The 22,624-nt window shown below is 39.2% G+C and overlaps 3 protein-coding genes across 10 annotated transcripts in view; 2 read left to right on the forward strand and 1 right to left on the reverse strand.

Moving 5' to 3' along the window:
* Positions 1–4,730, forward strand: part of PRPF39 (pre-mRNA processing factor 39) — a 35,390-nt gene extending 30,660 nt beyond the window's left edge. For all 5 annotated transcript variants that reach the window (XM_065906898.1, XM_065906900.1, XM_065906899.1 and 2 more), the window contains 3 exons: positions 3,271–3,345; positions 3,583–3,703; positions 3,985–4,730. In XM_065906898.1, coding sequence (XP_065762970.1) covers positions 3,271–3,345; positions 3,583–3,703; positions 3,985–4,041 — 253 coding nt within the window. In that variant the 3' untranslated portion in view covers positions 4,042–4,730. The remainder of the gene's footprint in view (positions 1–3,270; positions 3,346–3,582; positions 3,704–3,984) is intronic.
* A 337-nt stretch (positions 4,731–5,067) lies between these two features.
* On the reverse strand, positions 5,068–15,014 carry FKBP3 (FKBP prolyl isomerase 3). Its single transcript, XM_065906903.1, has 7 exons — positions 14,863–15,014; positions 12,459–12,560; positions 11,729–11,836; positions 8,766–8,901; positions 8,208–8,275; positions 6,590–6,687; positions 5,068–5,399 (listed from the first exon to the last, which is right to left on the reverse strand). The coding sequence occupies exons 1-7, from the start codon at positions 14,968–14,970 to the stop codon at positions 5,345–5,347; spliced, it is 675 nt and encodes a 224-aa protein (XP_065762975.1). The 5' UTR covers positions 14,971–15,014; the 3' UTR covers positions 5,068–5,344.
* Positions 15,015–16,517: 1,503 nt separating this feature from the next.
* FANCM (FA complementation group M) overlaps positions 16,518–22,624 on the forward strand; it is a 98,531-nt gene continuing 92,424 nt past the window's right edge. For all 4 annotated transcript variants that reach the window (XM_065906268.1, XM_065906270.1, XM_065906269.1 and 1 more), the window contains exons 1-2: positions 16,518–17,119; positions 17,700–17,872. In XM_065906268.1, the coding sequence (XP_065762340.1) occupies positions 16,603–17,119; positions 17,700–17,872 (690 nt within the window). In that variant the 5' untranslated portion in view covers positions 16,518–16,602. The remainder of the gene's footprint in view (positions 17,120–17,699; positions 17,873–22,624) is intronic.

The raw sequence follows: 22,624 nt of genomic DNA on the forward strand, positions 1-22,624 counted from the left end.
GAGGGTTTTATGAAGCAGTGAAAGTTTGATGCTAAATGTGCTGTCTTGAAAGCTAGACTGAGTTCAGAGCACATGTGGTACATGGTTGACAGTAGGAAGCAGTTAAGAGTTTTGACTGAGATGAAATGACATTTAAGTTTGGCAGTAATACATGGACAAATCTGAGATGCCAGTTAGGCCCTTGCGAATAGAATTGTGGAGGGTCTGAGTATCAGGTCTGTTGTATATGAAATTTTAAAAAGAAATGATATGGAAAATGAGCTGCTTAGATATTTAAATATAACTGTAATGAATTAATAAGAATTAATGTTCAAGTCAGACAAATACAGGCTTAAATCCTAGCTCTTAATGTTTTGTATTCCTCAGTTTCCAGATTCTCTCAAATGAATATTGAGTCTCTTGTTGCCAACCCACAAGTTGTTAAACGTCTTAAGGAAGTTGTGTGTGTGTTTTAATCGCTCAGTTCAGTTCAGTTGCTCAGTGGCGTCCGACTCTTTGCAACCCCATGCACTACAGCACACCAGGCCTCCCTGTCCATCACCAACTCCCAGAGGTTACTCAAACTCACGTCTATTGAGTCGATGATGCTATCCAATCATCTCATCCTCTGTCATCCCCTTCTTCTCCTGCCTTCAATCTTTTCCAGCATCAGGATCTTTTCAGATGAGTCAGTTCTTCGCATCAGGTGGCCAAAGTATTAGTTTCAGCTTCAGCATCAGTCCTTCCAATGAACACCCAGGACTTATGTCCTTCAGGATGGACTGGTTGGATCTCCTTGCAGTCCAAGGGACTCTCAAGAATCTTCTCCAACACCACAGTTCAAAAGCATCAATTCTTTGGAACTCAGCTTTCTTTATGGTCCACATCCATACTTAATGGTCTCACATCCATACTTACCTACTGGAAAAACCATAACTTTGTCAAGACGGACCTTAGTTGGCAAAGTAATGTCTCTGCTCTTTAATATGCTGTCTAGGTTGGTCATGATTCTTCCAAGGAGCAAGAAGCATCTTTTAATTTCATGACTGCAGCCACCATCTGAAGTGATTTTGGAGCCCAAGAAAATATAGTCTGTTTTCACTGTTTCCCCATCTATTTGCCATGAAGTGATGGGACCAGATGCCATGATCTTAGTTTTCTGAATGTTGAGTTTTAAGCCAACTTTTTCACTCTCACTTTCATCAAGAGGTGGTGTTCTTTTTCTGCCATAAGTGTTGTGTCATTTGCATATCTGAAGTTACTGATATCTCTGCAGCAGTCTTGATTGCAGCCTGTGCTTCATCCAGTCCAGCATTTCACATGATGTACTCTGCATATAAGTTAAGTAAGCAGGGTGACAGTATACAGCCTTGACGTGCTCCTTTCTCGATTTGGAACCAGTCTGTTGCTCCATGTCCAGTTTCAACTGTTGCTTCTTGGCCTGCGTACAGATTTCTCAGGAGGCAGGTCAGATGTGGTCTGGTATTCCCACCTGTCTAAGAATTTTCCACAGTTTGTTGTGATTCACACAATCAAAGGCTTCGGAATAGTCAATAAAGCAGAAATAGATATTCTTCTGGAATTCTCTTGCTTTTTCGATGATCCAACGGATGTTGGAAGTTTGATCTCTGGTTCTTTCTGCCTTTTCTAAATCCAGCTTGAACATCTGGAAGTTCACAGTTCATGTACTGTTGAAGCCTAGCTTGGAGAATTTTGAGCATTACTTTGCTAGCATGTGAGATGAGTGCAATTGTGCAGTAGTTTGAACATTCTTTGGCATTGCCTTTCTTTGGGATTGTAATGAAACTGACTTTTTCCAATCCTGTGGCCACTGCTGAGTTTTCCAAATGTGCTGGCATATTGAGTGCAGCACATTCACAGCATCATCATTTAGGATTTGAAATAGCTCAACTGGAATTCCATCACCTCCACTAGCTTTGTTTGTAGTGATGCTTCCTAAGGCCCACTTCACATTCCAGGATATCTGACTCTAGGTCAGTGATCATAGCATCATGATTATCTGGGTCGTGAAGATCTCTTCTTTATAGTTCTTCTGTGTATTCTTGCCACCTCTTCTTAGTATCTTCTGCTTCTGTTAGGTCCATACCATTTCTGTTAGTCACTTAGTCATGTCCAAGTCTTTGTGACCCCTTGGACCATAGTCCACCAGGCTCCCCTGTCCATGAAATTCTCCAGGCACGAGTACTGGAGTGGGTTGCTGGTCCCTTCTCCAAGTGTCACTGGTAATAGCTATTTGTATTTTTTTTTTTGGTAATAGCTATTAAATGTGTACATATGCAGGCTGTTCAGGGAAGTTGAACATGCATATAAGGTCAAGGTCATTTTCAGAGAAATTTTAATCTCTGTATTCTCTTTCAGAGAAACCTGTGTTCAGGTTTATGATTACCTTAAAAAATAAGGCCATCTTTGTATTTCTAAAAAATATTTTAAAAGTGATTCCCTGGTGTTCAGTCTGGGTTAGCAGTCAGTGCTCAAAAAAAGGAAAAAGAAAATTACAAAATCATTGATTTTAAAGTCAGTTTTGCTTCAAGTGACATTGTTTTTGAAGTTGTAAGTTCCAGGTGAAACCTGTAATACATAGCCCATTAAAATTTTTTATTAAAAGTTATCTTTTTAATCAGTGATTATTAAGTATTTTGAAATTTTTAGTTCTCATTCAGTTTATCACATAGCCAAAGTTTAAATATACTTTATCCTAACTGGTGGCAGGTGTCTTTAATAAGAATTGTTAAATTAGATTTCAGAAGTACACGAATTATAGAACTGTCAGAATTCAAGGTTATACTAGACAAAAACAGTGTCAAGGTCGCTGTCTTTTGTCATGTGGTATAGCTCCTTAGGCCCTTCCCATGTGTTAAAAATGATAAACACACAGGTCTTGACCAGCGTCCCCTCAAGCTCTAGCCCACTGTAGTGCAGAGAACAGGCACTTCAGTATCTCAGTCAAAAATCCTGGGACTTACTGATCCTGTTTTGGGTCATGTGATCACCTCTGAACCAGTTATTGGTCAGAGACATCTAGTAAGGTAATTGACCAGGCCTGTATCTCTGAAGCCTCTTTTGAACCACATGGACTGAGAAGGAAAGTGCAAGGCAAGCAAATAGAAAAGGTATTTAGGGCTAGGTTTGTCTGCTTGCTTGTTTTTTCTTCTAAACAATGTTCATTTCTACTTGCCTTTGTTTCCCTGAGTGGAAGTAACTTGAAAACCTAAAAAAGTTTTAAGTTTGGCTTCTGTGTATTCCAGTGGATTGTTTCTCCTTCCCTCACAGGCTTTTGAATGCTTATGATGAACATCAAACACTCCTAAAAGAGCAGGATTCTTTAAAAAGAAAAGCAGAAAACGGGTATGTAACTTCCTGCTGAATCAGGAAAGGAAGCTTAAAAAAACACAGTTCATAGTGGAAATCCCTTTAAAAATAATTATTACCTTTATATTGTAATTTACTTTTTTCATGATTTGAAATCATATAAAACAGTGTGACCAAGAACTTCAGCTTTATACAAAGGTGTGACATTCGTCAATTTGTTAAAGTACTTATCTATGGGAGTTCTGAAAGTTTCCATTTTTACCTTTTATTTAGATCAGAAGAACCAGAGGAAAAGAAAGCACACACAGAAGATACAACTTCATCATCTACACAGATGATTGATGGTGATTTGCAGGCAAATCAAGCTGCGTATAATTATAGTGCCTGGTATCAGGTAAGTTTACATAATTATAATTGATTTTTTTGGTTAATAGATGTTACTCGAAATTATATATATAAATTAGGGTAGTCTTTTTTTCCTTCTTTAGGGTAAAAAAAAAACCTCTTTACTTTTGATCTGTGTGTAAATACATTGTCTTTTATGATTAAGACTTGGAATTTCAGCAGTGAACACATGCTTGTTTTCTTTAAATAGAAACCTGCCTTAATTAAATTTTTATATATGGAACCCAGTCATAGCTCTTGTATGCTGATACGTTTGCTTTTTCTTTTCAGTACAATTATCAGAATCCTTGGAATTATGGACAGTATTATCCTCCTCCTCCAACCTGATAAGAAAATCAAGTATCAGATGGGAGTGTGTGAAAAGTATGAAATTATTTTTTTTTAATGAGGGATGTAAACATAGTACAAGCTTGTTGTATTTGATAACTTGTCTTCCCTGTTTTTGTGTAACATGATTTGTTTAGTAATAGGGGAAAATGTCACTTAGTAGCTTACCACAGATACTATTTCCTACCATTTATAAAATTTACTTTTTATTGGAGAACTATTTTTTTGATTTTTTTGCATTAAGTGGTCTAGAATTCTTTTGCAATGCATTTGCAACAGAGTTTTGTAGCCTTAAGGGTAGGAAAAAAAACTGACTGCAAATCATGTCAGTGTAGTTCAAGATTCTGAAAACACATAAGGGCTGGTTATTAAGGATTTACCTCCTCTTTAAAAAAAATGGGATTTTTAACCTTTGCTGACAAGATACTGTCTGTGTGTTTTGATTATACTTGTGAATTTGGATCTAACAGAAGAAACAATTCCTGTTAAAATATTGTCTTGGAATAGAGATAATAAATGAGGAAATGGAATCTTTGCATCCCTTTGAAAAAATGAAAATCATATCAAAACTATGTTGTTTTGGGAGACTTTGTATTTGGAATATTCATGTTAAACTTGTGAGCAAGCTTTCATTTTGATCAAACTGATCATCTTCATTTTTGTAATAAAACTGAAGACTCATCCAATAATTGTTACGGATTTATTCGGGGGGAAATCACTTAAAGATTTATATTCACCATGCTTAGTGGTTTTTTTTAATATTAAATTTATATTCACCATGATTCTGAAGTATACTTCTCTTGAATTCAGCTGTTATCTTCTTGACAGAATTTCTTAAGTTTTGTAGCTTTTTGCTTCTTCTCAGTCTCTATGCTTTTGCCTGCCTTATACAGAAACATTTAAATATTTTAAGATGAGTGTCTCTGGCAAGGCTGTCCAGACAAATTTAGTGTTACTCCCTTGGTTTGGTGAACTCTTAGTACTGGTTAACCTAATCAGAACATTAATACATTTATACCACACAAATCAAGACATTTGGATACATTTTTATTGAGCCTTTTAGTTTACAACATGAGGTAAAAGGCAAATCAGTTCTCTTTAACTGATATTTTACACAACTGTAGTAAAATATTTTAAAGTTCAAGGGTTTATAATGGATTACATTTCTTAAAAGTTGAGGGATCAAGTAAACATGTTCTAACTTGAATTTTCCAGTTGACTCTTATCTTAACAATAGTAACCAGCTCTAATTAGATAAGTTTCTTCACGGCCATGTTTTATTGTTGATGATTTCTTAACTATTTCAGTCAATATCCACTAATTCCACTTCAAAAATAAGTTTTGCGTTTGGTGGAATTCTGTTGAAGAAGTTAAGGTAAATTTGATAAAAGTTGTCTCTTTCCTCACTCCCAATAACCTTCGTCTAAAATATAATTTTAGATATTGGTAATTAACTGCACAGGGAGGGCTATTTTATAGTTGACTCAGAAATGGTACATACAAACCGAGAGGTTCCTAAAGCTATTTTTGAATGGAGGTCAAAACCTGACAGTAGAGGTAGACTAGATGAATTGAGCTTGAACTGGGACCTTCTGTGTCACTAGGTGCTCCCAGCTCGGCCACTGCTTTATGAAGACTGCGCAACTCGGTACCTCCCGCCCATCCCCAAAAAGGGTTCCAGTTTAGCTGGGTGTATAAGTTATAACTTCAAGTTATAACTATGAAGTTCATAGGAGGTAGCATCTCATAGTTGCTGTGAATTTTCAGATGTTGAGTTCGGGAAGAGTGATTTTCATCTAACTGATCTTGAGATACTTCACATGAGACTGTGGGAGCTGCAGCTGGCTGTGGGATTTTGATAGGTTGAGAAGGCTATTGTATTCCCAAGTAACTGTATTAATAACTGATAAGACTAAAAAGGACTTCCAATTCCCTCCTCCTCTAAACTTATTCTAACTGGTCTAACTTTTCCATTGGGAATGGAACCAACAACTAAACTACCTTCCCACTTAGCTACTGGGTTGTTCTGCTTGTAACAGATTGGAATCATGGCTCTTCTCTTTTATTAATGTTCACACTGATGTTGGACCATGGTCTCCTTCATTTCACAACTGGTAATCCCCAACATGTGTTCCATTGCTAAGCTTTGCAAACCCAGTTCAATTGCCTGATATTATACAGTAGCATAAAATCACCATGAGTCATATTTGAATCCTACAATTTGCTACAGTTGTTTATATTGAGCATCTTACTCCTTGAAAATTTTCAAACATTAATAGTAGCTTTTCAAAGATAGAAACTTAAATCTCAGTTTAGGTCTTGAAAATTAAGAGCTTAAATAGGAAGGGGAAAAAGAGATTCTAGAATCCCTATAACAGTGGAAAACATTGTCTGTATTGGAGGTGTGTTGACACAAAAGCATATAAATATCAGAAGACTGGTCTGGACATGTTCTCTCTTCTAGAGGTTAATAACCTAGATAGCATCTTGCTGCCTTCAAGTGATCTTCAACTGTGTTTTCTTTTAATTACCAAGAAAAAAAGGATACTTGGCATCAGGCTGTCCTTTCTTTCCATAAGCCCATTCTGGTTCAATCTCCAGTCGAGCCTTTTCTCCTTTACTCATAGTCAAGAGTGCTTCATCCCACTACAGACGGGAACGTCAAATTAAAACTAATGATACTTCACAAAAAAATACATGGAAAACCAAAGGCAGGCAAGATTACATACAAAGCATTCTGTTACAGGACTTCATTATGTCCTAAGGTAATGTCCTTGAGTGAGTCCCTAAATCTTTGTCCTTCATTGTCTCAGTGGAAAAAAAAAATCTGAGGACATATTAAACAATTTTTTAGTATAAATACTTGAAGTCTTGAAAATGACATAATGTCACTTTGTACAAATTTGGATCTTAGGCCAAATTACCAAAACCAAATCAACATAGTGGAAGGATATAGAATGTATTCACTTATATACTCTTTTGAAATGTAACAATTATATAAGCTCAAATGATACAGATTTGTCAAATACTAGAAGTTAAGTATTTAGTTGAACAGAACAAACTTACCAGTAAGCACATTAGTTATAGAAACAGAAAAATAGCTCAACTTGATATATCAACTTGGTATAATCAGGTAGTAGTAAAACCTTTAGTTTCAAGATGTTTTACAATCTATTTTGGGCTCTGGATAAGACTGAACAGTATTTTAGGTCTTACCACAGTACAAAGAATGACACATTGAGGATTCTCATAACTGCACTTAAATAGGCATTTTTGTTATTAATGTTTCTTCTGAATACAAAGAATTTAGAACAATAAGCAGGCCCTAACATGACAGCCTGATTCAGTTGAGGATGATCAGCTCTGCTTTTTCATCTCCTTTTGTACAAGGCAATGGTCAGTAGCTCAAGCCTAACTTTCCTTTTTCTCAGTTTCCTTCTGTATCTCTCACACATAAGGGTGGCTAAAGGCATGCTTACATTGGAAAGATCTTTTTTGGTGTTGAGCAAATTGTGAGAGGTGAGAAGGCTACAAGAAACACTAAAAGGCTTCTGTCAGTACTTCAGTGGATCAGGTATTTTACCTTTCTGAATCATGTATAAGTGGTACAATAGATATGTAACATTTTACAGGAATCATACAGACAAATTCAGAAAACCAAACTTACTTGTCAGTAATTCTGAAAATTACTTCATGGAAAAAAATAATAAAAGGGGTAAGCAGGAAATAATATTTGAGTTTCTATTATATTACATGCTTTAAGTTATACCCATTTAATGTTTTAACAACCTTGGGATAGGCTGTACTGTATGAAATCCAGAGAACTTAACTTGTGCCAGATCAGTTAGCAGTGCCGGTGAAGTGAAAGTCGCTCAGCTGTGTCTGACTCTTTGTGACCCCATGGACTACCTAGTCCATGGAATTCTCCAGGCATGAATATTAGAATGGGTAGCCATTCCGTTCTCCAGGGTATCTTCCCAACCTAGGGATTGAACCCAGGTCTCCCACATTGCAGACGGATTCTTTACCGGCTGAGCCACCAGGGAAGCTCTTGATATGAAACCCCAAAGTTTGTTTTTATTGTATCCCCAAACCTAATTCATTATGTTATGCCACATGCAGCATGGGCCAGAATATATACTGGTTCATGGCCAGTTTTTACTTACCCCTCTGATAACTTTGCCTATCCCAACCTTAAAGCTTAAAGGCTTGGCATTTTTCTTCTTCTTTGAACCTGTAAAACAGATTTTCCTTATAATTAATGATGAAATTAAGTTCCAATTGGAAAACACAGGGATTTAAGTCTTGAAATTGATTTCAGAACTTACCATGCTATGCATCTGAAAGTAAAAATTTAGAAAGCCAAATAATTCATCAAGAAAATTTTGGATGTAAAAATAATTATGGTCTAAAGGAGGGAGAGGGAAAGGACCTATATTACACCATTAAAATAACACTATTCTGCCTTTTACATTAGAATACAAATGCCTGAATTGGGGGCATTAATAAAGATTAGACTAAGCTTTATTTTTTGCTTTGCAGTGACCAAAAGGTCTTTATTTACATGCAGCCAACACGTAGTGAAGTGAAAACCTCTTACTAGTATTAATAAATTACAAATGCAAAAGACTTCTGGAAAAAATGACAGCCAAAAAAAAGGTACTGCCAACACAAGTGTTTTGCATGTCTTACAGCCAAAACGATAAGATTACATTTAGACTTACTCGTTTGAATATTAGTATCAAAAACAGTCCCATCTTGTAGTGTCCCTGTATACCAGCAGTGAACAACATCTCCCTTTTTGGGAAAGTTGGTTTTATCTCCTTTTTTAAGAACAGATTTTGTATATTTTGGTGGACCCTAGAAACAAAAAACACAGTTGTTAACTCATGTCCTTTTTTTAGAAGGAGGACAAAGAGAATACTTAACACGGCCAACTGTGACCTAAGTCCAGTCAGAGTTTCAAAGATTGGGTAACAAACTATTTTGCCTCTGATTGACTTCTCAAGTTAAAAAATTCACTCTCTCATTTTAAGTCTGTGATGAGAATATTAGTAACTGTTGTTCAGTTGCACAGTCATGCCCAACTCTGTGACCCCATGCACTGCAGCATACCAAGCTTCCCTGTTCCTCACTATCTCCCAGAGTTTGCTCAAACTCATGTCCCTTGAGCCAATGATGCCATCCAACCTCATTCTCTGTTAACCCATAACTAACATATCTGTAATTTCAAACTTGCAGCTTCTCTGGAAACCAGTGTTCTTTTGATAAGATTAATTATGCATCAAACAATAAAATGAACCAGTTATTCCCAAGGTCAGAAATACTACAGGGACGTCACTGGCAGTCCAGTGTCTAAAACTCCATGCTTCCACTGCAGGGGGCATGGATTCAATCCCTGGGTCAGGAAAATCCCCTGGAGAAGGAAGTGGTAACCCACTCCAGTATTCTTGCCTGGGATAGACCCGTAGACAGAGCAGTCTGGCAGGCTACAGTGCATGGGGTTGCAAAGAGGCAGACATGACTTAGCAACTAAACAACAACAGCAAAGAGCTTTTAGACAAGGTTCTTTGCATTAAGATAAATAAAAGGTAGAGAGAAATACAGGTATCATGAGCTATGGGAACTTCTGACTTACACAAACAGTAAAATCTGGAATGGTAAAAACTCCGGAGAAAGTGATGAGCCCATGACCTGGGCCTTGAAGGGGACACAAAACTGACAAGACAGAAGAAATTGAGAGAAGAAATACACTAAGCAAGAAATAAAAGTATGGACAGTTTACTGACAATGAGCAGACATTTGTGACTCAAGAATATTTCTAAAGTAGCAGTAATTATGGAGCTGGGCAGGGGCCAGACACTGGAAGGTTCTGTAGGCCAGAGATGCAATCCAATAGAAATAAGAGTCACCAGTGTAATCTTAAGTTGTCTAGTTGCCACATTAATATTTCAACATGTAATCAATGTTAAAATATTGAAATATTTCACATTCTTTTAAAAAAATCATACTAAGCTTTGAAATTTCATATTTTATACTGAAGGCACACTTCAATTCAGAGTGGCTACAAAGTGCTCAGCAGCCACATGTGGTTAATGACTACTCTGGACAATGCAGTTCTAAACAGTATAGAATTACTGAAGGTTCTTGAGCAGGGTGAAGTTTGCAAAATATTTTAGAAAGCGTATTACTAGAATAGCTATTTGGGGCTGAATGATGAAGAAAGAGACTGAAGGCAGATTGGTGACTTTTTCCACACTCCAGGTCTAAGGCCTTAGAATGCCTGAGAATCAAAAAGGAATGGATGAAGATTTGCAAGAGATGTTTGAGAGCCTTAGATCTGAGGGAGACATGAGAAGGAAAAGAAAACCAATTCAGAGAGCTTTTAGGCTGGAAAGACGAGAACAGTTACAACTATTAGTATGTATGTTGATATTTTGGTAAAAGAGAACAAAGGGGTATATAATAAGAAAGCAATAAGACAGATTTGAGAATGTGTGAAAATGTCAAGTTCACATGGGCAATGGATAGGGGATTGAGCAAGGGATAGTATAAAAGTTGCTGAGTAGCAATGAAACTAGAAAACATGCTTAGCTGATTTTAAGAATTTATACAAAGCCAGTAAAAAGTTTTATAATTCTGTTTTTCACAAAGCTTGCTCTGCAGTCCCAAAGTATGAAGAGAGAAAGCAGACAGCAGGGACCAGCACAATGCTGGCCCAGAGGTTACGGAACCCAGGCACCAGGAAGACAATGAGAGTACATGAAAAAGAGGGCTCATGCTGACCAATTAAATGAAATGAAAAGAGGTCCTGAAGAAAAGGATATAATTTAGGACTCTCACAAGATCTCTCTAAATTGTCTCCAACCCTTACAACTTTTCCTTTTAACTCAATCCCTTGATATATTATCTGCCACCTCATACCTCCCTTACTCTAATTTTCTGGAAGATAATCTATGTTGCAAATTACTTTGGTAACCCTTCTAGTAATTATTACACTTCTTTTTACCTTAGTAGCTGCAAAAATTTTGCCCAGTATATAAAACGTTTATCAAATTATTGTCACTGATACAAACACTGCTAGGAATGAGCTTAGTTACTAGCAAGATATTATCAAAAGTGGCAAGATAATAATTTAGCTCTACTGAAGCTTTTCTAAGAGCTGTCCTTAGCTCTAGAAAGGCTGTCCATTTGCAAAAATAGCTTTATCTGGTTCTTCCAACCTTGTTACCAAAATGTAAACCCTGGGTTGGGAAAGATGAGGCAGATAAACCCACATCCTGCAGTGAGGCTCGAATTAATTATTTCCATTGCCAAGGACATCATGTACATTAGAAAAAGGCTAAAAATAATCAAAAGGAAGTTTCTTTCACTCAGTCCAACTTGGCTATAGAATAGGATCTTAAAATAGCTCTGAAAGCTCAGAACTTCTGGCCAGACACAGAGGCAATGTAAAATACAAAGTTAGAGGTATTTCACAGGAAAGGCTTACTAACTGTAAACCATTGGTTCTTACGGTTTTTTTCTTACTGAGTACACCAAAGGGAGAAAACACATTCCAAATCAGTGTTTGGCTCACTGAAAGTGGCCATACTCAGCCCCATCTTATTATGAGAAACCAGTGCTGTAAAGCAAATACTTTTCTCATTCACCTGAGAAATAAAGTAAGAATACATTATATACAAACCTCATCCAGAGTCTCTTCAGACTTGGTTTCTTTGGGTTTATCTTCATTAAGCTTCACATTTTTCACCTGCTCAGACACTTTACTTATACTTTCAGTACCCTTGAAACGCTGTAAGGAAAATGATCTGGTGTTTATCAGATTCATTCTGGCTAAAAACAAAACTCTTACGGTAAGCATTTTAATCAACAAATTATGTATCTCTAACTATCTCACAAAATAAATTCTGAAATGAGACCCATAACCTTTAGAAAGACCAACTCAAACTCAGAGATATGAATACAATTCAATTAATTCTTTAATTTGTGTGTGTGTGTGTGTGTGTGTGTGTGTGTGTGAAAGGTGGTCATTTCAAAGTTAACACATATCAGGAAGAATTTCTTGAAATCTGCTTTTTTAAAGGCTCAGCCTAGATCTAACCAAGACTTTAAATTAATTAATGAAAGGCAGCTGATTTTACATTTATAACTTTTCAGCATCCTTAAGGATTTGCTGACTTAATTTAAGCTTCCAGGGAATTATTTTTAAAAAATCTGTTCTCATTCAAAATATCAAAACATCCCACCATATGGCAGATTAGCCATGCTAAATTTGACAATCCATTTATGATTATAGTTAAGAAAAAGTGCAAGTGGAAAAACATCAACATTATCTGCAAGTAAATGCATTTAAAACTTCTTCTGGGAATAAAATATCTAAAGTGATATTGATAATATAACGTAATAGTACTCACCTTACTTTCGAAAAGATGGTTATAGGCTGTAACCAAATGGTCCTTGTTAGCTGTCTTGGCCACATTTTTTATGTTTCCTAGTAATTTATGTTCTGCAAGAAACTGTAAAGAAAAAATTTTGGTTAGTCAAAATAATTTCCCTCATGTAAGAGAGGGTGTAAAACTAGAAAATGAATTTTTATGTTAGCAATTATCAAGCAAGTATGTTTTCAATCATACTACTAATGATAAATGAAACATTTTATTTTATGCTCTGTGTGCATGTGTTAGTCACTCGCTCCATCACGTCCAACTGTCTGCAACCCCATGGACTGTAGCATGCCAGACTCTTCCATCCATAGAATTCTTCAGGCAACCCACTAGAGTGGGTTGTCATTACCCTTCTCGAGGGGATCTTCCCAACTCAGGGATCGAACCCATGTCTACTGCATTTCAAGTGGATTCTTTACCATCTGAGCTATCAGGGAAGCCCAATGATAAATGAAACATTATATTTACACTCTACTTCGTAACAAAAACAAGATTTAAGGAAGGTTAAAAAAAAAAATACTGTGTACATATGAGCACACTTTTTAACAGCAAGCACATTTTGGTAACTGGGCAAAGCTACTCCAGCAGGATGTTACTTCGCCCCTGCCCTGGGAGCTTCCAGTCATGTTGGGTTTAGCTACCTTGACATATATGTAACCCAGTCTTGGCATACCCAAAAGCACTGTTAACACAACGCTGGATACATAGTGTCTGAGTGTATAGGCTGTGGTGTCAGACCATTTAGGTTAAAATCCTAGCTGTCTGATTTTAGACAAGGGATTAAGCTGTCTCAAGGCTGTTTCTACATCATGTTGAAAGATCAATAACAGCATCCTTTGTCAGAGGCTTCTTGTAAAGATAAATGTAGCAATCCCTTTTCAGTCACACAGAATAACTCAATACATATTACCTATTTGACTTATAAAATAATGTATTTAATCTAACAGAATTCCATTTCTCTCAAATATAAGACTGAGTTGTCAGATGAACACCAAAATACCACTACTGAAATATCAAATCATCAAATTCATGTACCTTCATCTTGAAATCGTGTATTTTTTATCTATTCTATTATTTCAGTGAAATATGAACTGGCTTGAGAAAATAATTCCACTGAAATGGTACCATAGTAGAAAATGGTATCTCTGAGGCATGTTCTTTTCATTTCACCCTTGTTTCCCCAGACAGTATAGTTCTTGCTGTACATGTTGTAAAGTATTTGCAGATGTCAGGATTATCAATCAGGAGAATAGAGGGAGAGTAACTCGGTCAATACCTCTCCTTCAAAAACCTGCAAAATTATAAACTACAAGCTTCTCAAAAGAGCCCAGATGCAATTTTTCTAAATGAAGTTTAGAAATTAAGTTAAAAATGGTTGGGATACTACATTTAGACTGTGGCTTTCCTCTTCCCCATGTGGGAGACGCTGAGGGCACACAAATTTGTAAAGTCGTTCAGCAATTTAAGATATCTCTGCTAAGTCGTTTCAGCCCTTTCGGACTCTTTCCAACCCTATGGCCTGTAGCCCGCCAGGCTCCTCTGTCCATGGGAATTCTTCAGGCAAGAATACTGGCGTGGGTTGCCATTTATTCCTTCAGGGCATCTTCCTGACCCAGGGATCGAGAACCCGCGTCTCTTAGGTCTCCTGCATTGAAAAGCGAGTTCTAATTTAAGATATGAATGATATTAATTACCGAAGGAAAAAAAGCCGTCTGACAAAAATAACTTTTGACTACAGAGGATGGTTAAAATGGAGACTGTGCTGAAAAATGCAGGGCGTAAAAGTGTGAAGAATGTCAAATAGATTTCTTAGTTTATAAACAATAGGAGACCACTGCACACAAAATAGGCAAATAACTCCCCTAAACATAAGAGTGAAAAGGTCATTTGAAGGGTCGATATTTTAAATTAATCCGCAAACTACACGGTGTAAAAAAAAAATTACACTTCTTAGTGTTCAGTGTTCGGGAATCGATGAGAAAGGCAAATCGCAATCCGAAATCTTTTCCCTAGTAATATACACTCCCCTCCAGGGATCTCAACCAAGCCTTCAGTCCTCGGGCTCCATCTCAACCCCCAGTATCTCCTGGGTTCCTTCTCGTGAAAGAGAAGGCCTCCACCCTCACTCAAGGATGTCAATAAGGTTCTAAATCTCCAATTGTGCTGCGTGCCCCAAAAGATAAAGCTGCTCCACTGGCCCAAGCAAGGCCGGCCTGAGGGGCGGGAGCGCACGCGGGGCCGCTTCGGCCTTCAGGCCGCGGGCCGCTGGAGAGCGAGGGCGGGGGCACGGAGGAATACGGAATGTATGGGCATCTACGGGGGGGTGAAGTGTCCCTCAGCCGCACCAGCCCGGCCGCCCCGCCAACTCCGGTACCGAATCTGAACCGTGATCCTGCAGAAACTTGATAATGTCCTTCTTGGGGAGCTGCTCGCTGCGCAGCTGCTCCACCGTCCAGGCCCGCTGCGGAACGGCCGCCGCCATCTTCCCCCGCTGCCTCCGCTTTACTGAGCCGGCCCGCCTGGCTTCGGCATCGCCCCGCCCCAGGGGCGTGGCGCGAGCGCCACTCGGAGCTCGAGGGGGCGGGGTCACCGCGATACCCCACAGGATTGGGGCCAGTTTTGAGTGACGTCAACGCTGTGCTCTGCGGGCCTGTTTGTTGAGTCCGGGGTAAAACCCGCTGAGGTGGCCCCGAAGACTGACTCCGCAGAAAAGCGCGAGGTATCATCTATTCATAGCTGGGACCCTTGTGAGGCGACGACCGCCGGTGGTAGCGATTGTTTACCACCCATTACCCACATTTGTATATTACCGACAAGCTGCTGTGCATTTAAAGTCGATAATCCGTTTGAAGAAAACAACAGTATTCAGTCGTCTAATATTATTTTACCTAGTTCTACCCTAAAAATTCACACCTGAATAGGCTCAGTCCTTGTCCATCAGAACAACCTATATCCTACCACTTCCCTTTTAAAACTCACACAAATGAAACTAGAATAGCAGCCTGTTCCCTTTCCCTTCCCAAATACAAACACGGTAAACAGTTTGTCTAAAAGCAAGTCCAGACACTTGACCAAATAAAACACTCAAAAGGTGATGCTTACTGATGGTGGTGATGAGGGGGTGACATTATTATTAGTGGTCCAGAAAACCTCATGATGTGTGTGTACTTTTCCTCAATACACAAGGAAACAAATCTACAGAGGTTACTCGAAGTCGCCAGGTTTAGAGAGGAGAAATCCGGAATTGTATCCAAGTTTGGAGGTAGAATGCTATTGCTAGAGGAGAAAAATATCACCCAGACGCTGATTTTACTGCATATCGTTTATGAAGATGTAATGATGGAGCATCAGGACATTTTTTTTTTTTCCTTTGGAATTTTCCAACGAATATCACGACCAAACCATTCACTTCCCTTTAAACAATAAAAACATTAAGATAGGAGGTTGCTACTCCTGAAAAAGCTGGCATTTTGTTTTCTCAGTTTGGATAAAGAAATGAGGTGTTATTTAATTTTGTCTAAACACGTTTGTTTTCACCTCATCTACCGATTTAAAAGCACAGCCAACAACAAGGAATAAGGCATGTTAGACGCTCAGTAACGTTAAGTTTAAAAAAAGGGGGGGTATGCATTGTTTCGGGACCTCAAGGTTATTTCAGTTCAGTTCAGTTCAGTCGCTCAGTCGTGTCCCACTCTTTGCGAAAGCATGAACTGCAGGAAGCCAGGCTTCCCTGTCCATCACCAACTCCCTTATTTACTATATCATTTTAAGCAATATCACTTTAGCCATGACGCCAGGACATATAATCACTTATTGGAAATGGAACCCAAATTTAGAGTCGGTAAAAAAATTGACAAGGGGACAAAATTGAGAGTAACTCCACGGTAATGCGCATGCGTCTCCTAGAGGACCGCGGGGTTTCCGGGAAGACCGCCAATCATATTCTCCACGCAAACTCAGTGGCTGCACTTTCAACAGGATAAACTGGCCTCAGTCCCGCCCACTGTTCCTCTGTGTTTTTTACGCGAAGGTAGCCGATGGGGATTGGAACGGAGGCTGTTGAGCTGCAGCAGTTGCTGGCGTCTGAGGGTAGCCATCGGTGGTCGTCGGCCTAATGAGCGGACGGCAAAAAACGCTTTTCCAGACGTGGGGCTCAAAAGTTTCTCGGTCCACTGGGGCTCCGAGTTGCAACTCTGGAACTGAGCGGCCTCAGAGCACAGGCATCTCCAGGGCGCGTTTTCCTGCAGTGGCAGAGGCGGCCGAGGTTGAGCCCGAATCAGACGATGATGTGTTGCTGGTCGCGGTGTACGAAGCAGAGAGGCAGCTGAGTCTAGAGAATGGCGGGTTTTGCACCTCAGCGGGCGCCCTGTGGATTTACCCTACTAATTGCCCAGTGCGAGACTACCAGCTGCACATCTCCAGGACCGCCCTCTTCTGCAACACGCTGGTCTGTCTGCCCACCGGGTTGGGAAAGACCTTTATTGCTGCTGTGGTCATGTACAATTTCTACCGCTGGTTCCCTTCTGGCAAGGTGGTTTTCATGGCCCCCACGAAACCCCTGGTGACACAGCAGATCGAGGCTTGCTACCGGGTGATGGGTATCCCGCAGTCCCACATGGCCGAAATGACAGGTATCTAAGAAACAGTGGACTAGCTTGAAATTAAGAGCTGGGCACCCAGGGGAAAGCTCCTATTCTGATGGAACTAGCGCCTAAGGAATTCCGGACCCATGTGGAATAGACCTCAGATCACAGTATGCTTATTTTACCTCTTCTTTCTTGAAACATCATCTCCTTGTAGCAAGTCCAGCTCTAATAGGGTTGCTTTATTCAATCTTCAGAGAATTTCTGTAGCTTGTCAAAGCATTTTGAAGTGGTTGTGTGTGTATACCCCATTGGTAAGTGAAAGTGAGGTTTTCTGCCTTTCTTGCTCAGAATTTCCCAGGTAAAGAATTTTCTTCTCTTCAAGTATTATGTCATTTTACAAGGATTCTCTAAAGGTAGTCTAGTTGTGATTTTTGGTAAAAGCTGGCGTTGACATTTGAACCACAACAAAGCTTTAAAATGTTGCTTTCTCCTATTTGTCAAATTAGCACCTTGGAAGCAGATCACCAATACAGGAATGCATGCTGAAAATAGGCCAGGCTGTTTATATTTTACAGGTAACAGTCTGAAGTTTAGAATGTGTGATGTCACTTTTTTTTTTTTACAGGATCTACTCAAGCTTTCACCAGGAAGGAAATCTGGGGCAGTAAGAGGGTTCTTTTTCTGACACCTCAAGTCATGGTAAACGATCTTTCTAGAGGAGCTTGCCCAGCTGCTGAAATAAAGTGTCTAGTTATTGATGAAGCTCATAAAGCCCTTGGAAATTATGCTTATTGCCAGGTAATCTTGTTAAAAAGTATTTTATAGTGTAAAATATTGTTGTAGAGCATTTGGGGGAATAATTTTTAATGATGGAAGTTACTGATGGCATTATTATTATGAAAAGTTTTATACCTATTATCTCAACAGATGGTGATAGAAATACTTTGCTTCATCCATTGAAATCAATGTCTCTGCTGGTTTCTTTTCTTTTCTTTTTTTTTTTTTTTACTTTAACAAGATCATTAGTGTCAGATGATGAGAATCTCCTTGATCCAAAGTAGGGTATGGATGGAAACTTGAGACTAAGATAGTAGTCAAAAGATTGGTAGTGGATACACATTGTTATTCCCTGTCAGGTAAAATAGTAACTGAGAGTTATTGTTTTGAGAAACGAATGACATAATGTATGTAACATACCTACACTGCCTTCCAGTTAAGTACTATGGGAATATAAAGTACAAAAGTGAGGAGGTGGGATATGGCTGGAGAGGCACTTAACATCAGGTCATGAAGGCATTTGTATTCTGTGCTAAGCAGTTTGAATGCCCTTTGTAGGTCATAGGGATTGTAGATGGTAGAGACTCACTGAAAAATGTTTAACTGGGGTGATACTTAGGCCTTCAGAAGCATTACTACAAACAAAGCTAGTGGAGGTGATGGAATTTTCAATTCAGTTCAGTTCAGTCACTCAGTCGTGTCCGACTCTTTGCGACCCCATGAACTGCAGCACACCAGGCCTCCCTGTCCATCATCAACTCCCGGAGTCCACCCAAACCCATGTCCATTGAGTCGGTGATGCCATCCAACCATCTCATCCTCTGTCATCCCCTTCTCCTCCTGCCCTTAATCTTTCCCAGCATCAGGGTCTTTTCAAATGAGTCAGCTCTTCGCATCAGGTGGCCAAAGTATTGGAGTTTCAGCTTCAACATCAGTCCTTCCAATGAACACCCAGAACTGATCTCCTTTAGGATGGACTGGTTGTATCTCCTTGCAGTCCAAGGGACTCTCAAGAGTCTTCTCCAACACCACAGTTCAAAAGCATCAATTCTTCTGCCCTCAGCTTTCTTTATAGTCCAACTCTCACATCCAAACCATAGCCTTGAGTAGACGCTATTTCAAATCCTAAAAGATGATGCTGTGAAAGTGCCACACTCAATATGCCAGCAAATTTAGAAAACTCAGCAGTAGCCACAGGACTGGAAAAGGTCAGTTTTCATTCCAATCCCCAAAAAAGGCAATGCCAAAGAATGTTCAAACTACCACACAGTTGTACTCATCTCACACACTAGCAAAGTAATATTCAAAATTCTCCAAGCCAGGCTTCAATAGTACATGAACTGAGAACTTCCAGTTGTTCAAGCTGGATATAGAAAAGACAGAGGAACCAGAGATCAAATTGCCATCATCTGTTGGATCATAGAAAAAGCAAAAGAGTTGCTTTTTTGACTACCTCTTTTTTATCTACCTCTGCTTTATTGACTATGCCAAAGCCTTTCACTGTGTGGATCACAGCAAACTGTGTGGAAAATTCTTCAAGAGATGGGAACACCAGATCTCCTTACCTGCCTCCTGAGAAATCTGTATGCATTTCAAGAAGCAATAGTTAGAACCGGACATGAAACAACAAACTGGTTCCCGATTGGGAAAGGAGTATGTCAAGGCTGTATATTGTCACCCTACTTATTTAACTTATATGCAGAGTACATCATGAGAAACGCTGGGCTGGAAGAAGTAGAAGCTGGACTCAAGATTGCCAGGAGAAATATCAATAACCTCAGATATGCAAATGATACAACACTTATGGCAGAAAGTGAAGAGGAACTAAAGGGACTCTTGTTGAAAGTGAAAGAGGAAAGTGAAAAAGTTGGCCTAGAACTCAACATTCAAAAAACAAAGATCATAGAATCCAGTGCCATCACTTTATGGCAAATAGGTGGGGAAACAATCGAAACAGTGACAGACTTTATTTTCTTGGGCTCTAAAATCACTGCAGATGGTGACTGCAACCATGAAGTTAAAAGATGCTTGCTCCTTGGAAGAAAAGCTATGACCAACCTAGACAGTATATTAAAAAACAGAGACATTCCTTTGCCAGCAAAAGTCTGTCTAGTCAAAGCTTTGGTTTTTCCAGTGATCATGTATGGATGTGAGAGTTGGACTATAAAGAAAGCTGAGCACAGAAGAATTGATGCTTTTGAACTGTGGTGTTGGAGAAGACTCTTGAGAGTCCCTTGGACTGCAAGATGGAACCAGTCAATCATAAAGGAAATCAGTCCTGAATATTCATTGGAAGGACTGATGCTGAAGCTGATGTTCCAATACTGTTGGCCACCTGATGCAAAGAGCTGTCTCCTTGGAGAAGACCCTGATGCTGGGAAACATTGAAGGCGGGAGGAAAAGGGGATGACCGAGGATGAGATGGTTGGATGGCATCACCGACTCAATGGACGTGAGTTTGAGCAGGCTCCGGAAGTTGGTGATGGATAGGGGAGCCTGGTGTGCTGCAGTCCATGGGGTCACAAAGAGTTGGACACAACTGAGCGACTGAACTGGGGTGATACTTCAGTTTTAAAAGAGATTAGAGGAGAGAAGTGTAAAGGCAGGGAGTACAGTGAGGGGTCAGGGGAATTTAAGATGACTCCCAGGCTTCAAACTTGGAAGATTGTCAGGAGGGTGATGCAGTTAGTCAAATGGAGTTCTGGAAGCAGAGAACATCTGAGGTACTGTGGAAGGAGTAAGTACAGTTTTAGACTGTTGGATTTGAGGTGTGTGTGAGGAATCTAGGAATAGATATTCAGTAGGGAGTGGGTGACAGAAGTACAAATCTCAATGGAAAGTTCTGAGGTAGAGAATACAGATTTGGAAACCATCAACATAGGTGGTAGGTAATTAAAATAGTAATAGCTGGTGATACTAGGGAGAGGGAGTCGAGTCAGCATAGAGAGAAAGTTGATTTTATTTAGTGCAAAGAGATGAATTTTACTGCCAGTTTGTGATTTTGTAAAGCGGTTTTTGGGGGGACTTTGAGTATTATATCTCTGTATTTGCTTCTTGAGAATTGTCATCTTAGAGTTGATGTCAGCCAGGAAATGGATATATTTTTCCATTCATGTCTTTCCAAGTTAAATTAATACCCAGTGTTTTAAAAGTTTCTGCTTGCGGAGGGGCATTTATAAAATTTTTTTTAATAAAATTTTATTCTAACTGTATGGAATTCATTTTGTACATTTAGCTCATATTTATGCTCAGTCTCTCAGTTGTGTCCAATTCTTTGCAACCCCACGGACTGTAGCCCACCAGGCTCCTCTGTCCATGGGATTCTCCAGGCAAGAATACTGGAGTGGGTTGCCATTTCCTCCTCCAGGGGATCTTCATGACCCAGGGATCAAACCCAAGTCACTTGCATGTCCAGCATTTGCAGGCAGATTCTTTACCACTGAGCCACCTGGGTAGCCAAAGCTTATATATAGCAACTTAAAAAAAAAAATTTACTTATTTTGGTCACACTGCATGCTCTGCAGGATCTCAGTTCCCTGACCAGTGATTGAACTTGGGCCATGGCAGTGAAAGCCCTGAATCCTAATCATTAGGCAATCAGAGAACTCCCATTAGCAAATTTATTTTCAAAAAATTTCTTGGTATTAGGGTGATTCTTTTTTTTCTTAACTACGAGGCCTAGGCTTTTATTGAGTACAGTGAGACATGACTGACTTCTTTAATATCTAAATAGCATTGCAAGTTCTTTGAAGATTTTTTTTTGATGTGGACCATTTTTAAACTCTTTGTTGAATTTGTTGCAGTATGTTTTATGTTTTTTCAGTATTGAATTTTTTACAGTATTATTTCTGTTTTGGTTTTTGGTTTTTTTGGCTGAGAGACATGTGGAGTCTTAGCTCCTTGACCAGGGAGTGAACCTATACCCCCTGCATTGGAAGGCAAAGTCTTAACTCCTAGACCTCTAGGGAAGTCCCAAGCAATGAGAGTTTATACTGCATTGAATATTCCAGATAGTTTCCAACAGGCACACAGCTTGTTGAAGAAGGTAGCTTCCTGGATTACAAACACAAAACCACTTCTACAAAATGTTTGAGAATCCCTCCTGGAAAGAAAATAATATATCTGGGATTAAAAAAAAAAAGAAAATAATATATCTGGGATTTTATCTTTTATCAGTTAATTAGGACAATTGTTCTTAAGTCTCCTCCATTAAGTATTATTATTATTTTTTTTTTTTTGGCCCTTGGCAGCAAAAGTGCAGAGCCCTAGCCACCGGACCACCAGGAGATTCCCTGTAATGTTTTATCTTTGATATCTATTCTGTATCATGTTTTTAAAAGCTCTATAAATGGTATTTTTTGAGTGTTAATCAATATTAAGTTTGCATTTCATTGATTTCATCATTAACATAGGTAAAAATTAGAGCAGTGTTAAGATAACCTGGTTTTAGCACTATTTACAATAGTAAGACATGGAAGTAACCCAAATGTTCATGGACTGATGCTTGGGTTAAGATTTGTCATGTGTATATGCCAAATGTGTGCCATACACACACCTATACATACATACATACACGCACACCCCTGCAATGCAGGAGGCTCAGGTTTGATCCCTTGGTCAGAAAGATCCCCTGGAGAAGAAAACGGCAACCCACACCTGGAGAATCCCATGGACAGAGGAGTCTGGCGGGCCACTGTCCATGAGGTTGCAAGAGTTGAAAGTAACTTAGTGACTAAACCACACACACACACACACACACACACACACACACAC

Source organism: Muntiacus reevesi, chromosome 15, assembly GCF_963930625.1.
Source record: "Muntiacus reevesi chromosome 15, mMunRee1.1, whole genome shotgun sequence".
NCBI lineage: Eukaryota > Metazoa > Chordata > Mammalia > Artiodactyla > Cervidae > Muntiacus > Muntiacus reevesi.

Excerpts from the sequence above, each read along its gene's own strand:
- FKBP3 (XM_065906903.1), bottom strand. The coding sequence starts at position 14,970 with ATGGCGGCGGCCGTTCCGCAGCGGGCCTGGACGGTGGAGCAGCTGCGC. Across the intron at positions 11,837-12,458 it reads ACCATCTTTTCGAAAGTAAG|CGTTTCAAGGGTACTGAAAG; the intron begins GTGAGTACTATT and ends TTTTCCTTACAG. Across the intron at positions 8,902-11,728 it reads CTGAAGAGACTCTGGATGAG|GGTCCACCAAAATATACAAA; the intron begins GTTTGTATATAA and ends TTTTGTTTCTAG.